This window comes from Bubalus kerabau, chromosome 4 (genome assembly GCF_029407905.1).
Source record: "Bubalus kerabau isolate K-KA32 ecotype Philippines breed swamp buffalo chromosome 4, PCC_UOA_SB_1v2, whole genome shotgun sequence".
Taxonomy (NCBI): domain Eukaryota; kingdom Metazoa; phylum Chordata; class Mammalia; order Artiodactyla; family Bovidae; genus Bubalus; species Bubalus kerabau.
In genome coordinates, this window is record NC_073627.1 from 31,282,245 (window position 1) to 31,298,304 (window position 16,060).

Below are 16,060 nucleotides of genomic sequence, written 5' to 3' on the forward strand. Positions count from 1 at the left end.
TAGCTATAAACGTACGCAAGATCATTCTAACTAAACAGCCATCCACAGAAGCCTCCATCTAATTTCATATTCATAAATATTTAAAATTCATTCACAACAACAATGGAAGCCTCAACACCAGGCTCCACCATATATTTTTCTCTTCAAAAGGGGTCTATCCACTGTCTAGATTTGACCACCTCTCTTCCTGTTCTAGAAATGAGATGACCATCTCTTTCAGAATATACAGCAACTGCCTCCCTCTGAGCAGCACCAGGCTTAGGAGATTTACGGTAAAGGCATGTTTCCTAGGAGGTCAGTACTGAAAGCCAGACTCAACCGGCAGTTTCTGGGAGAGAGAACTTCTCCACCCTATTGCAGCAGTGTACCTTTTCTTCAGGAGATGCTCATATTGGAAAAGGCTCAACTGGGATACTCATCAGCGTCTCCTGTCCGTCTGGGGTTTGGCCGTGGGCAAGGATAAAATGAGCCAGTCCTCTCGGGGCCATGGAAAACCTGGAGTCCAGGCTTAAGAATGCCCCGTACTTTCGCTGTGAGAAGGGAAATGATTCTGTCCCTGTGTGCCAGAAGTGTGAAACGTGCGTCCTGGCCTGGAAGATCTTCTCCACGCGAGAGTGGTTCTGGAGGGTGGGTGCTGGGTTCCAGAGGAGGTTCCTGGTGAGTGTCCTGCAGCAACTGGACAGCCTGTACTTGTTACACTACTTCCTAACCCTCCTGCAGACCACGCAGGGCAAGGATCTGGTCTACCACAGGACCCGGGTCGACCTGAGCAGGAAGGAGGGCAAGATGATCCAGTCCTCCTGGAACCAAAAGCTGGATGAAACGGTGGAGCAGAAGATGCGGGAGGCTCTACATTGGCTCCAGAACAGCAGCCAGCGGATGAAGGCCAACTACACGCTCCTGCTGCTGCAGATGTGTGACCCCAGCTTGCTGCTCACCGCCACTGACGTCATCAGAGTCCTGTTTCTGAGAGAGTGGGGTGACGCCTCAGGTAAGTGAGGCCATAGGTAGAGAGACCGGGGGTCCCTGGAGACAAGGAGCCTGTGAAGGGATGGGAGGTGTGGACGAGCTCAGGTTGACGGGCATTTCCAGATGGCAGGTGGTGGTGGGCTAGTTGCTCAGTCGTGTCCGACTCTTGGTGACCTCATAGACTGTAGCCTGCCAGGATCCTCTGTCCATGGGACTCTCCAGGCAAGGATTCTGAAGTGGGTTGCCATTTCCTTCTCCACAGGAACTTCCCAGGATACAACTCAGGTCTCACCTGCATTGCAGGCAGATTCTTTACTGACTGAGCCACCATCCTGGTGCCTGGTCCTGTTGACTGAAGGAGAAGCTGCTGAAATGTGACTTCCTTCTGGAAAATGATGAAATGACACATGCAGAAGGAACTTTCAGCTGTCAAGTGTGGCTCAGGGACTTCTTCATCCCTGAAGCCCAGAAGTGGCTGGTCCTGCTGTCTCTGCTCATTAGTGCCGGGCCGGTTCTCGCCTCAGTGCATTCAGGATTGAAGTGGGTTTGGGAGGGGGTTAAGGTTACTGCTGACTTGTTTTGCCCTTCAGTTTGCACTGCACGGAAACCAGGCCAAGAGGTCCAAACCTAGGACTTTTCTCCATTCAGTCAAAGTCAAAGTGTTAGTCACTCAGTCGTGTCCTACTCTTTGTGACCCCATGGACTGTAGCCCACCAGGCTCCTCTGTCCATAGGATGCTCCAGGCGAGAATACTGAAGTCGGTTGCCATTCCCTTATCCAGGGGATCTTCTTGACTGAAGGATCGAACCTGGGTCTCCTGCATTGCAGGCAGATTCTTTACCGCCTGAGCCACCAGGGAAGCCCTATTTCCATTCATTCCACTGTATTCCTTGCTTGGACATGAAATTGAACCTGGATGTGGAGTTTATCCAAAGCTGGGTCAGATGTTATTGTTTAGTCTCTAAGTTGTGTCTGACTCTTTGCGACCCCATGGACTGTAGTATGCCAGGCTCCTCTGTCCTCCACTATCTCCCAGCTATGCTATGCTAAGGCACTTCAGTCGTGTCTGACTCTGTGCGACCCCATAGACGGCAGCCCACCAGGCTCCCCCGTTCCTGGGATTCTCCAGGCAAGAACACTGGAGTGGGTTGCCATTTCCTTCCCCAAAGCAAGAAAGTGAAAAGTGAAAGTGAAAGTGAAGTCTCTCAGTCGTGTCCGACTCTTAGCAACCCCATGGATTGTGGCCTAATAGGCTCCTCCATCCATGGGATTTTCCAAGCAAGAGTACTGGAGTGGGGTGCCATTGCCTTCTCCGACTATCTCCCAGAGTTGGCTCAAATTCATATCCCTTGAGCCAATGGTGCTATCTAACCATCTCATCCTCTGCCACTCCCAGCCCCTTGCCTTCAGTCTTTCCCAGCAACAGGGTCTTTTCTAGTGGATCTGATCTTCACATTAGGTGGCCAAAATATTGGAGCTTCAGCTTCAAGGAGCATCAGTCCTTCCAATGAATATTCAGGGTTGACTTCCTCTAGGATTGACTGGTTTGATCTGGCTGTCCAAGGAACTTCTCAAGAGTCTTCTGGAGGCATGAAAGGACTGAATAAGGCTGGGATAGGAGTTCTCCATTATTGGTATCAGAATCACTTGGAAGGCTTATTGACACCCAGGTGGCTGTGGTCCTTCCCCAGAGCTCCTGACCCAGCAGGTATGATGTGGGTTATGAGTCTGCATTGCTAACATGTTGCTAGGAGATGCTGATATTGGTCCGTGAACCTCATTTTGGGAGCCAGTGGTCCAGTCTGTTGGTGAGAAGGTGTTGGCCAGCTGGACTAGGGCAGCAAAAGCAGCCAGAAAGGAGGCAAGGGACTGGGGTTTCAGGGGGCTGTCTAGAAAGGCAAGCAGAGGTTTAGTGGCATGGGAGAAGGTTGGAAGGGGGCAAGAGATGGAGAGATTCAGAGGTTGAACTCTTGAGAGTGGGGGATTCCTGCTGTCCATGAGACCTGGAGTGTGGTCCTGTTTGCAGACTCATAGAATTTCAAGACGGAGAAGGCAATGGCACCCCACTCCAGTACTCCTGCCTGGAAAATCTCATGGGCGGAGGAACCTGGTAGGCTGCAGTCCATAGGGTCGCTAGGAGTCGGACACGACTGAGCAACTTCACTTTCACGCGTCGGAGAAGGAAATGGCAACTAGCTCCAGTGTTTTTCCCTGGAGAATCCCAGGGACAGGGGAGCCTTGTCGGCTGCTGTCTATGGGGTTGCACAGTCGGACACGACTGAAGCGACTTAGCAGCAGCAGCAGGGGACTATTAGGGGCTTCCCAGGTGGCTCAGTGGGTAAAAATTCCTGGGTTGGGAAGATCCCCTGGGGAGGAAATAGCAACCTCTTCCAGTATTCTTGCCTGGAGAATCCCATGAACAGATGCGGGCTATAGTCCCTGGGGTTGCGAAGAGTCGCGGCTGAAGAGGCTGAGCATGCACGCAGAGGGCTATTAGAACCTGATAAAGGCACTTGCTTTCTTTGGTGTGTCCAGGAAGTAAAAGAATAATTATATGGAATGAAGAAGTGGTGGAGAAAGGTAGAGAATCCTATCAGTTAGGTTAGAGATTGACCAGTCCAGCACCTTTATTTTGTGGGTAATGATGTTGAAGTTCAGCGAATCTGAGTGACTTGGTTGTGGTCATCCGGTTGGGGGGTAAAAACCAGGCCTCCCATCCTAAGCATCTCCCATGGGCAAGGCTGCCCTTCAGACAGGGAAGCAAATCTGCCCACACACGTGCCCTGCTCTGAGGTCCTCCTCCACCGTAGGAATCATCTTGTATTTACAGGTCTCCCTCTCCTAGGGGAGCTTCTCTATTAAAAATGAAATTTTCTAATTTGACTCAAGGGCATGTATTCATATCACTGAAGAAAATTAAGTAAGTGCTTCAAAAAAGCAATCCCTCTTTCAACTCCTGCCTCTTTCTCTCTCTTTTCCTCCTTCCTTCTCTCTCAGTCTCTATCTATCCTTGCATATATAGAGAACTGATGAGGTTTGCAGTGGAGGCAGGGTGGCAAAGGCTAACAGAGGCTTTCTATGACTTTTGTGTAGAAACTCAGAGGCCCCTAAATAAAAACAGACATGACTGGCCTGGTCTGTTTTGTGTGCTGCTGCTACTGCTGCTAAGTCGCTTCAGTCGTGTCCGACTCTGTGCGATCCCATAGACGGCAGCCTGCCAGGCTCCGCCGTCCCAGGGATTCTCCAGGCAAGAATACTGCAGTGGGTTGCCATTTCCTTCTCCAATGCATGAAAGTGAAAAGTGAAAGTGAAGTCGCTCAGTCGTGTCCGACTCTTAGCGACCCCATGGACTGCAGCCCACCAGGCTCCTCTGTCCATGGGACTCTCCAGGCAAGAGTACTGGAGTGGGGTGCCAGGGCCTTTTCCGCTGTTTTGTGTAGATTTAAAAGAAACCGATAGACCAAAAGCCACTTTTCTTCAGCACTTCCTCTCCATGCACCTGTTTCAAGGGCCACTCGTCTTGGTCTTTTGTTCTTCAGGGACTGACCCAGAATTTACCAACATGTTTTTCATCCCTGAGAAAGGCCACACACACTCGTGTGACACCTCACAAGTCTGCTGGGCAGCCAGAACCAGGCACACAACCTTCCCATTGTCCAAAGCTACAGGAAAAGCAAGCTTGCATGACCTTGTGCAGCGGGGAGCAGCCACTGCTGGTAAGTCCGCTGGTGGCAGGAAAGCCCAAGGGGAGGGGTCCCTGTGGACCTGGAGGGGCTGGCAGGTGATGGAATCTGAGGAGGACAGATGTGGGCAACTCACACTCATTTGTTGTCTACAAAGTGGGCTGGCACTCTGGTGTTTATTCCCTCATTTAATCCCATGTCTGGTAAGTGGGCTTCTCCAATGGCTCAGCTGGTAAAGAATCCGGCTACAATGCAGGAGACACAGGTGATGCAGGTTTGATCTCTGAGTCGGAAAGATCCCCTGGAGGAGGAAAATGGCAACCCACTACAGTCTTCTTGCCAGGAGAATCCCATGGACAGAGGGGCCTGGTGGGCTAATCCATGGGGTCACAGAATCGGGCACAAGTGAGCGACCGAGCATGCACATGTTCACTGGTGAGGTGAGAAACAAGGATGAAAATCAGTGTGATCCTAAGTCTCCCTCTGCACCAGGTTGTATCCCTTGGTCTAGCCCCCCGACCTCTGGTACAGGGAAGGGGAGGGGCACCTCCAGGATCCAACCCACCAGGAGCTATTTTTGCAGCACTGGATTCAGTCTTTATTTATTTGTTTGACTCTTCGAGGTCTTAGTTGTGGCATGTAGGATCTTTAGTTGTGGCATGAGGGACCTAGTTCCCTGACCAGGGATTGAACCCAGGCTCCTGGACTGGGAGTGCGATCTTTACCACTGGGCCACCAGGGCTGTCCCTGGATTCAGTCTTGAGGTGGAAATAAGAGCAGTGGGGAATTGGGCTCTGACCTTAAGCCTGTCCTCAGTTGGTTTTTGAATCAAGACACATACATGGAAATATAGGAAACACAAAGCATAGTTTCTAAAATGCTTTTTATATGGAAATTTTGAAGTTTCAAAAAATAGGTTTGTTTTTGTTGTTCAGTTACTAAGTCGTGTCTGATTCTTTGTGTCCTCATGGACTGCAGTGCTCCTTCCTGTCTCCTCCCCTGTTCCTGGAGCTTGCTCAAACTCCTGTCCATCGAGTCGATGATGCCATCCAACCATCTCATCCTGTTTCCCCCTTCTCCTCCTGCCTTCCATCTTTCCTGGCATCAGAGTCTGTTCCAAGGAGGTAGAACAGTGTAATCGTCACCCGTGTAACTGTCTTCCAGGCTCAATAATCGTCACCATCTTGTCCATCTCATTTCATCCACCCCTCTCTTCTGAAATTGTCTGAGACCTTTTCTTGTTGGGATCCTTTAAAGGGAACTCTGGACACCATGCCTTTCACCAGCAGGGCAGTTTTCATGCTGCAGATGTCACCTTGAGCTGGGAATGCTGAAAACTGCTTGTGTGCTTGGTTAGGGGAAATTGTATTTGCACTTTGGCAGAAGAAATGACCAAAGCTCAGTGGCCTCAGGGTAGACTCTGATGAGCTCTGTTTTGGTGGGGGAGCTTTTGGCAAGGACTTGCTCTGGGCCTGGTGGTGGTGGTAGTTTAGTTGCCAAGTCATGTCTGACTTTTTTGCAGCCCCGCATAGAGTCGGACCCTATTGAACGACCAAGCACATACATGCATGAGCTGTAGCCCACCAGACTCCTCTGTCCATTGGATTTCCCAGGCAAGAGTACCAGAGTGGGTTGACATTTTCTTCTCCAGGGGATCTTCCTGGCCAAGGGACTGAACATGGATCTCCTACATTGCAGGCAGATTCTCTACTGGCTGAGCCACCAGGGAAGCCCAAAAGTGCTCGGAGAAAGCACATGTCCCTGGGTGGGCTTGGACTCATCCTAAAGATGCCCCAGTTGTGCCCCCTTCCCTGGTTTCCCTCTAGAAGTACAGTGGAAGAGTTCGCTCCAGTGTATTTCCGAGATGAACAGGCTATTTTCTGAAAAAGCCAGTGTGTCCAAATCAGGCTTGGCCCCGGCCACTGATGTGCTGCTGGAGCTGGACACCGTCAGAGAACTGTCCTCCGGGGTCAGCAGGTACCGCGACTTCATCCGCCAGCTGCCCATCCACCTCTCCAAGTATATTCTAAGTATGCGGGGCCTGTTGGGGGGTTTCTCAAGCACCCCCTCTCCCTCCTCGTGGCCCAGGTGGGAGGTTCCCAGGCCCACCTCTTGTTTCTCCAGGTTTGCTGGATAGGAGCACCTTGAACAGGTGTAGCTTTGTGAGCCAGCACTGGGCGGCGCTAGCACAGCAGGTCAAGGCCGACCTGTCCATACACTCCTTCATCCAGCACCAGATCACCTTCCTGCAGGTACGGCCTGTCTGGGAGGGACAGGTCAGACCAGCCTCCTTTCTGCCAAGCCTTCCCGTCTGTGGTGGCCCCCGAGCTGGCCTCCAGCTCCACGTGGGCTGCTTCCTCACTGCCCTCATGTCCAGACTCCCAATCACCACTGACTCTCTAGAGGGAAGCACCCCGTCTAGAAGCCCCGCAGGCAGAGAGAGGCAGAGCCTTCCCCACGCCCCGCGGAGCTGTGAGCTTTCCCCAGGGAGCCTTACCAGAGCTTGTGCCATAAGAGAGCCTCACGTACACAGATGTTTACAAGGCCACAAAGTGTATTTTTAGGTTATGATGCACTATTCCCTGGATAGTAACCACCTCTGGCATTTACAGTTCTGTCTCTTGCCTGAAGCCTGACCCTAAATCAGGGCTTCCTGGTAGTTTGGTTTTTTCCCAGCAGAGGGAGGGGACAGGAGACAGATGAGGAGGCCCTGAGACAGGCCACATGCTGGAGGCTGGGGACCACCCACCGTTCTTTTTTTTTTATTAATTAATTTATTTTAATTGGAGGCTAATTACTTTACAGTATTGTAGTGGTTTTTCCTGCACATTGACATGAATCAGCCATGCCACCCACCGTTCTTGCTGGTCCTCCCTGGACGTTTGATGTCATTACCCTCCTCGAGCCAGTCTGCCCATACCACTGGCCCAACTCTCCAGGCCTTCCTGGGCCAGCGCTTGTCCGTCTTTCAGACCCTACCAAGCACTAGTTTTTAGTTTTCTCTTGGAGTGTAAGGACAAAGAATAACTTTTCTGTTATTTCCCCCAGGGGTCCTACACCAGGGGAATAGACCCTAATTACGCCAACAAGGTTATTATCCCAATTCCGAAAATGACGGATGATGGGAAGCGCCTACGTGTGAAAAATCAGAAGTGGAAACTGAGAACGAAGGTGGGTTCTGATGGCATCTGGGGTAAGTGACTGTAGGGCGTCCTTTCTTACTGGCCACGGAAGGCCGAAGTCCAGGCTCGGACCTCACGTAAGGATGTCAGACATCAGAGGGTACAGGATAGAGCATATTATGGATGTGGGGTATGGAGGATATGGGATAGAGCATATGGATGTGGGGTATGGAGGATATGGGATAGAGCATATGGATGTGGGTTATGGAGGATATGGGATAGAGCATATGGATGTGGGTTATGGAGGATATGGGATGGAGCATATGGATGTGGGGTATGGGAGGTGACATACCCTAAGAAGGAGGCCAGGGTCTTGTGCTGTGTGTCTGTAAGCAAGTGATTTCCTCTCCTTAAGCCTTATCTTCCTCATCTGTTAAGTGAGGGCTCATTTGGGTGTCTTCTTAAAGTTCTTCCTGACTGCGTCTCCCACATTAGGTCCTATGTCCCTGACACCAAGCATCTAGTGGGCAACTCAGAGCCAGCAGCAAAGTCAGGATCACTGGGTGTCCCCACCACTGGGCTGTCCCTGCATTTCATGGCTGCAGAAGTCTGTGGCTGGGGATGGGGAAGGATGTGGGGGCAGGGCCTCTCTGAGGCTACCCTCTCTGAGGCTCAGCTGTCTCATCTGTGACATGATGAGAATACTTGGTAGGGCAGGTGACATGCTGTGTGATACAGCTGTGAGGAGATGAGGGTTGCTGATGTGTGAAGACCTGGACACACAAGGCCCAGAGCGTGCAGCAGTGATTTCACTTGTGCCTCGAGTTCCCACAAGTGTGCTCTGTACTGTCACATGTACACAACATGAACATAAATCCCTGGGTTCCATGAAATGGTCAGTCAAAGGGCACCAGTGACTTTATTTTGCATGCATCTTGGTCCTGAGCTCAGTTTAAAAAAGTTGTGTTATCAGCAGCACCAGACGTTCACAGAATCAGAGGTGGAAGAGGAATCAGGACCCTCGACTCAGTATTTTCGCACTCAGGGTTTCCTTTTCTCACTGGTTGGCCCCCTCCCCATCACCACGTAGCGGTTGCCACGGCCTGAAGAGGAGAAGGCCACGGACCCCTGCACCCTTGCCAGGGGGAATCCCAAGGTGCATGCCTGGGGCTCTGGGTCAGGTTGCCTCTGTCCTTTGACTGCGGGTGTTCCCTTGTTAGAATGACTACAACCTGTGGACTGCATACCAGAACCAGGAGACTCAGCAGGTGCAGATGGAGGAGAGGAATGTCTTCTGTGGCTCTTACAACATCCGCATCCTCTCCGACACGTAGGTACTAGGCTCAGAATCTAGGGCCCAGGGCCCCTGGACTACCCATGCAAGCATCTGAGGATTCCCATGACCCTCACTCACTGGAAAAGCAATCCTTCTTCACCTGAAACTCCAGTCCCAAACCCATCTGGAGACTTGGTGCTTGATTTTTGCACCATTCTCAGTAGAGGGTGGGCTTCCCTGGTGGCTAAGTGGTAAAAGAATCTGCCTGTCAATCCAGGGGACATGGTTTCGATCCCTGGGTGGAAAACACCCCTTGGGGGAGGAACTGGCAACCCACTCCAGCATCCATGCCTAGGAAATTCCATGGACAGAGGAGCCTGGCAGGCTACAGTCCATGCGGTTGCAAAAGAGTTGGACATGACTTAGCAACTAAACGACAAACAGTTGTGGGTGGAGGACACTCTGCCCTTACAAATTTTGGGTACACTGACCAGCAACCTTTTGCACAATTCACATGCCTGAAATCTTTTTAAACTATCTTTACTGTTTAATTCTTATTTTAGAAGTAATATATCCTCATTGGAAAAAATATCCACTAAATGCCAGAAAATGTATAGAGAAAAAGAAATCTCTTCTATAATCTCGTCACATAGAGATAACTACCATTAATATTGATGTCTATCGTAGAATTTTTTCTTGGCATGTATAAATATATATTTTAAATAGAAATGGAGCTATGCTATACATATTTTGGTAACCCACTCTAGCAAAGTACTGTGTCTTTTCATGTTAAATATGAAAATGGTATTTATGGTAACTATGGAGCGTGACATCATTTGAATATGCCAGAAGAAGATCCTTTCATAATGTCAACTTCCTGACATATTTTAGATCTAGGACTTCACTCTTTATTCAAAAAGTTTTGTGAAGGACATCTTTTATTCTATTTTTGGCTATGAACCTTACTAACAAACTGCATCTTGACCAGTCAAATAGGGGGTGGACAGAACAGATGGGAAAAGGCAGAGCTGAGTGTTTATGAGTAGTATGGTGATACGTGCTCTTTAGCAGAGAGAATGACAGGTTGAACTCTAGATATGACAAATAGAATGAGGGCAAAAATGTCAGGAATTGCTCCTCATATTTAGAGTGACTATCCATCCCAAACAGCGCTGCTTTACTCTGTGGTCCTCAAGTAATTAATAATAGTGTCCCCTTTCATGATAAAAAAATCTCAGTTTGGACAATAAAATTTTTGGTCATCCTTATGATTGGAAAATTAATTCAACTCACCGTATTTTGTTGGATTTCATACTGATTGAGGGCAGGGTCCATCCATATCTTACTCGTCTTTGTATTTCCCATGAGCACCTATTAGCACAAGACTTTGCCCCTAATGTAGTATGCTCACTGGATATTGGTTAAGGGAAACAATGACAGCAGGGGGATATGCAGTGGGTATAGGGCTTCCCAGCTGTGTTCTTCTGAGGTTTTCTGTAAAAAAAGGTTTCCGTGGTCAGATAAAGCAGAAAATGCTGCACACTCTGTTCTCTGTCCTGGGGATTTATTACACATTAGCAGAAATTGTTAAAATACTTGTGCCTTTTGTGTTTAGGTTTTAAATCTAGTTGAAATGCATTTTTGTTACAGTGTGAGGAAGGGATCCATCAGGGCTTATTAACACTAGGCCTTGCCTTCTGCTACATCCCTTGCTGGATGGATCGTCCATGATGGCATTGCTATAGGCGAAAGGCACTGTACTAAGTAGTTCCATGGTTCTCTTCTCTCCTGGTGCATCTTTTTCCTGGCAACTCAGGTGGGACAGAAACAGAATCATCCACTACTCTGGGGGAGATTTGTTAGCCGTGTCATCCAATCGAAAGATCCAGCTTCTGGACATCATACGTGTAAAGGAGATACCCATCAGGTTTCGAGGCCATGCTGGGAGTGTCCGGGCCCTCTTCTTGTGTGAAGAAGAAAACTTTCTCCTGAGTGGGAGTTATGACCTGAGTATCAGGTAAGTGGTCCAAGAAAGTTGTGGTCCTCACCTTGCCCAGGCTTAAACACAGCTTGTGGAAAAAGCATGTGTGCTTTTACGTTTTTTCGCATTTTATGCAAAAGTTATTCTAAATGATGCTGACTTCTAGAATAACCCATAATTTTTTTTGGCAAGATAAAAACCAAAAATTTGTATATTGTTTAAACTTTGAGTGAGATAGATTTATAGTAATTATTAGATTTATTTTCTAGCTGAAGGCTACGAATCGGAAAGTATTTTCTTTAGTATTCTTAGATGAAAGCATAATTTATATTTCTTTTTACAGATTCCTTCAGGGAAAGTAGTTTTTTCTGTGGGTGTGAAACCTGGTATGGAAGCTAAATAGTGATAAAAGTGTATATATACAAATATTTTTAAACAATATAATAAACACTCATGTGCTCATTACTCAGGTCAAGAAGTAGGGCATTCAGTTCAGTTCAGTTCAGTCACTCAGTCGTGTCCGACTCTTTGCAACCCCATGAATTGCAGCACGCCAGGCCTCCCTGTCCATCACCAACTCCCGGAGTTCACTGAGACTCACGTCCATCGAGTCAGTGATGCCATCCAGCCATCTCATCCTCTGTCGTCCCCTTCTCCTCCTGCCCCCAATTCCTCCCAGCCTCAGAGTCTTTTCCAATGAGTCAACTCTTCGCATGAGGTGGCCAAAGTATTGGAGTTTCAGCTTTAGCATCAGTCCTTCCAAAGAACACCCAGGACTGATCTCCTTTAGAATGGACTGGTTGGATTTCCTTGCAGTCCAAGGGACTCTCAAGAGTCTTCTCCAACACCACAGTTCAAAAGCATCAATTCTTTGGCACTCAGCTTTCTTCACAGTCCAACTCTCGCATCCATACATGACTACTGGTAAAACCATAGCCTTGACTGGACGGACCTTTGTTGTCAAAGTAATGTCTCTGCTTTTGAATATGCTATCTAGGTTGGTCATAACTTTCCTTCCAAGGAATAAGCGTCTTTTAATTTCATGGCTGCAGTCACCATCTGCAGTAATTTTGGAGCCCCCAAAAATAAAGTCTGACACTGTTTCCACTGTTTCCCCATCTATTTCCCATGAAGTGATGGGACCAGATGCCATGATCTTCGTTTTCTGAATGTTGAGCTTTAAGCCAACTTTTTCACTCTCCTCTTTCACTTTCATGAAGAGGCTTTTTAGTTCCTCTTCACTTTCTGCCATAAGGATGGTGTCATCTGCATATCTGAGGTTATTGATATTTCTCCCAGCAATCTTGATTCCAGCTTGTGCTTCTTCCAGCCTAGCGTTTCTCATGATGTACTCTGCATATAAGTTAAATAAGCAGGGTGACAATATACAGCCTTGATGCACTCCTTTCCCCAAATCTCACTGTGTGCCTTTCTCTTATTTTTTCTTTCTTCCTCCCAATCAGTATAAATTTTATACTTAAATTTCTTTATAGTTTTGCTACCTATTTATGTATCTCCAGATATATTCACTACCTTTGTCCTTTCTTGAACTCAACATAAATGTAGTTATATTTTAAAAATTCACGTGTACTTGATTCTTGCACTAATTTTGAGATTCATCTTTATGATATAGATAGCAGTAATTAACTTATTTTCACTTAGATATAGTATTTTATTGGATGAATACATCATCATAACTCATTTATTTACTCTTCTGTTGGTGGATATTTGCATTGTTGTTAGCTCTTTATTCTTTCAAAGATTACCACCATAGACATTCCTGTATGTGTTTCCTGGTACCCATGTGTATGAATTAAAAAAATTTTTTTGTTGAGGTATAATTGACATACAAAGTTTAAAAAATTTTTTATTGAGGTAGAATTGACATACAATATATTAGGTGTATAATATAATGACTTGATATATGCATATATTGCAAAATGATTACCCCAGTGAATTTAGTTATATCCATCACTGCACATAGTGACATTTTTTTTCTTGTGATGAGAACTTTCAAGATCTACTCTCAGCAACTTTCAAAAATAAAACACAGTGTTGTTGGCTTGCTTTTCTATTCTTGCATCAAAACTACCTTTTTAAAAAAGACAATTTTTATAGAGCAGTTTCAGATTCACAGCAAAATTGACAGAAGACACAAAGTTTTCCAATATACCCTCTGCACCTGCACACGAATATATTCTCTTGTCCTCAAGATTCCCCATCAGAGTGGTACATGTGTTACAACCGATGACCCTGCTTTGACACATCATAATCTGTGCTTTCCTGATGGCTCAGTGGGTAAAGAATCCTCCTGCAGTGCAGGAGATACAGGAGATGGGAGTTCGATCCCTGGCTTGGAAAGATCACCTGGAGGAGGAAATGACAACCCACTCCAGTATTCTTGCCTGGAGAATCCCTTGGTCAGAGGAGCCTGGTGGGCTACAGTCTGTGGGGTCACAAAGAGTTGGACACAACTGAGTGACTGAGCATGCATGCAATTACCTAAAGTCGACAGTTTAACTTAGGGTTCACACTTGGTGGTGTACAGTGTATGCATTTGGACAAATATATAATGACACATATCCATCATTATAGTATCATACAAAGTATTTTCACTGCCCTAAAAATCCTCTGTTCTTTACCTATTCATGCTTCTCCCATTCCCTGACAACCATTAATCTTTTTATTGGCTCTGTAGTTTTGCCTTTTCCAGAATGTCATGTAGTTGAAATCATACAGTGTGTAGCTTTTTCAGATCTTCTTTCACTTAGTCATATGCATTTAAGGCTCCTCCATGTCTTTTCATGTCTGGATAGCTCATTTTTCACTTACATTGAATAATATTCCACTGTCCAGATGGACCACAGTTTATTTATTCCTTCATCTACTGCAGGACATCTTGGTTGCTTCTACATTTTCTCTGTTATGAGTAAGTGGCTATAAACATTCATTTACAAGTTTTAAAAAATATTTGTTTATTTAGTTGGCTACAATGGGTCTTAGTTGCAGCATGCAGAATCTTCATTGCTGCATGTAGGATCTTTAGTTACAGCATGTGGAATCTAGTTCCCTGACTAGGGATTGAACCCAATCCCCCTGTATTGGGAGCATGGAGTCTTAGCCACTGGACCACTAGGGAAGTCCCCATTCCTATTTTTCTAAAAGTGTTTATCAAATACCTTTCCTGCATAAATTATGAAAACAACCTGGGCATATGGTCAACCATGCTGCTAGGAAGTAGAAATTCAAAACATGCTTTTTTTTCAGACCACTGGGACCTTGTTAAAGTCAACTATGTATGCATAGGAGGCTTTGATGAACAGATAAAGGCCATGGGACCTTTAGGAATATTAGAAGGAAAAGTCTGACAACGCCCCCCCCCCCAATCAAAAGAAACATTTACTTATTGTTTATTATGTGCCAAGTCTCCTAAGAACTCTGTGGGATAAGTACCATTATTATCCCCAATTTACAAATGAGGAAACTGAGATAGCAGGTGATTCAGTAACTTATTTGAGATCATACAGCCAGTGAGTGATGCATATGGGAGTGGACCTCAGGCAGCCTGGCTCCAGAGCCCAGTCTCTTGACATTATACTTTGTCCTGTCACAAAGTCAGTATGCATGATGGTTGAGAGATGTGAGGCAGGTTTGTATATTAAAAAATAGTGTGACTCATACATGTTTCCCATATATCTCTTAGATATGCTTTGTATGTGTGTGTGTTTAGTTGCTAGGTCGTGTCTGACTCTTTGTGACCCCATGGACTGTAGCCCACCAGGTTCCTCTGTCCATGGGATTCTCCAGGCAAGAATACTGGAGTGGGTTGCCATTTCTTCTCAGCCCAGGGATGGAACCCAGGTCTCCTGCATGGCAGGTGGATTCTTTACCACAGAGTCACCTGGGAAGGCCTAGATATGCTTTAGAAATGCACATAAAATAGTCTGAATCCAAGTGGCACGTGTCAATTGTTCTGTTGTTCTTGTTTGAAGATCAGCTCTACCACTGAATCAGTGTCGTGGATTCTGAGCCTGGTGATTGTTCTAGGGACCCTTCCATCTGATGAAAAGTGAAAGTGTTAGTCACTCAGTTGCGTCTGACTCTTTGCAATCCCATGGACTGTAGCCCGCCAGGCTCCTCTGTCCATGGAATTAAGCCATTCCCTTCTCCAGGGGATCTTCCTGACCCAGGGATCAAACCTGGGTCTCCCACATTGCAGGCAGATTCTTTACCATTTGAGCCACCAGGGAAGCCCAGCTTGTGACAACCAAACATGTCTCCAGCCATTGTCACATGTCCCCTGGGAGTGGATGTCACCCCAGTTGACAATTTCTGCATTACTGTATTTAATTCTTCATAAACCTGTGAGATAATTATTTTTATTATCATTTCCATTGCATCAAGGAGGAAATGAAGTTTTCACTGAAGTTCAGTAGCTTTCTTAAAGTTACACCTAAGAGATGCTGCAAGTGGGATTCATATCCAAGCCTTGGACTCTGAGCTTAATCATGAAACTCTGATGCCTTCCAACTACCTATCAACCTAAAGGAACTCTATGCTGTTGAACCCTTGGGCCCTCAGAAAGTCTCAAAAACATCTCTTTTTTGTGGTCTGATTCCTGCAGGTACTGGGATCTGAAAAGTGGGGCTTGTATACGCATCTTCAATGGCCACCAGGGGACCATCACCTGCATGGATGTGTATAAGAACAAGCTCGCCTCTGGAGCAAAAGATTGCCAGGTAAAAGGTGAGAAAGAAATGCCTCAGACTCTCTAAGATGTTTCCCTAAGCCCATGGGTTGCCAGAAGACTTGTTTTGCTCATTTCTACAGGCAGTAGCTTATCCCTTCATCCATCTGTCTATGATCCATCTATGGCTATTGGTTGAATGCTAGGAGCTGTGCTAAGTGTAAGGAAAGCGGCATATGCCATGGCCCTTTTGACGTGGCTTTCTATTTCCTCAAGAGCCTCGTGGTCTCCTAATGGAGACAGATACATAAATATATTATGGAGGGAAGAGTAAATATGTGA

General features: G+C 46.7%; 1 protein-coding gene across 2 annotated transcripts in view; it reads left to right on the forward strand.

Moving 5' to 3' along the window:
* Positions 1-330: 330 nt before the first annotated feature.
* FBXW10B (F-box and WD repeat domain containing 10B) overlaps positions 331-16,060 on the forward strand; it is a 30,255-nt gene continuing 14,525 nt past the window's right edge. For both annotated transcript variants that reach the window (XM_055580037.1, XM_055580038.1), the window contains exons 1-9: positions 331-991; positions 4,509-4,630; positions 6,392-6,448; positions 6,487-6,682; positions 6,777-6,904; positions 7,701-7,823; positions 8,995-9,104; positions 10,867-11,067; positions 15,656-15,777. In XM_055580037.1, coding sequence (XP_055436012.1) covers positions 487-991; positions 4,509-4,630; positions 6,392-6,448; positions 6,487-6,682; positions 6,777-6,904; positions 7,701-7,823; positions 8,995-9,104; positions 10,867-11,067; positions 15,656-15,777 — 1,564 coding nt within the window. In that variant the 5' untranslated portion in view covers positions 331-486. The remainder of the gene's footprint in view (positions 992-4,508; positions 4,631-6,391; positions 6,449-6,486; positions 6,683-6,776; positions 6,905-7,700; positions 7,824-8,994; positions 9,105-10,866; positions 11,068-15,655; positions 15,778-16,060) is intronic.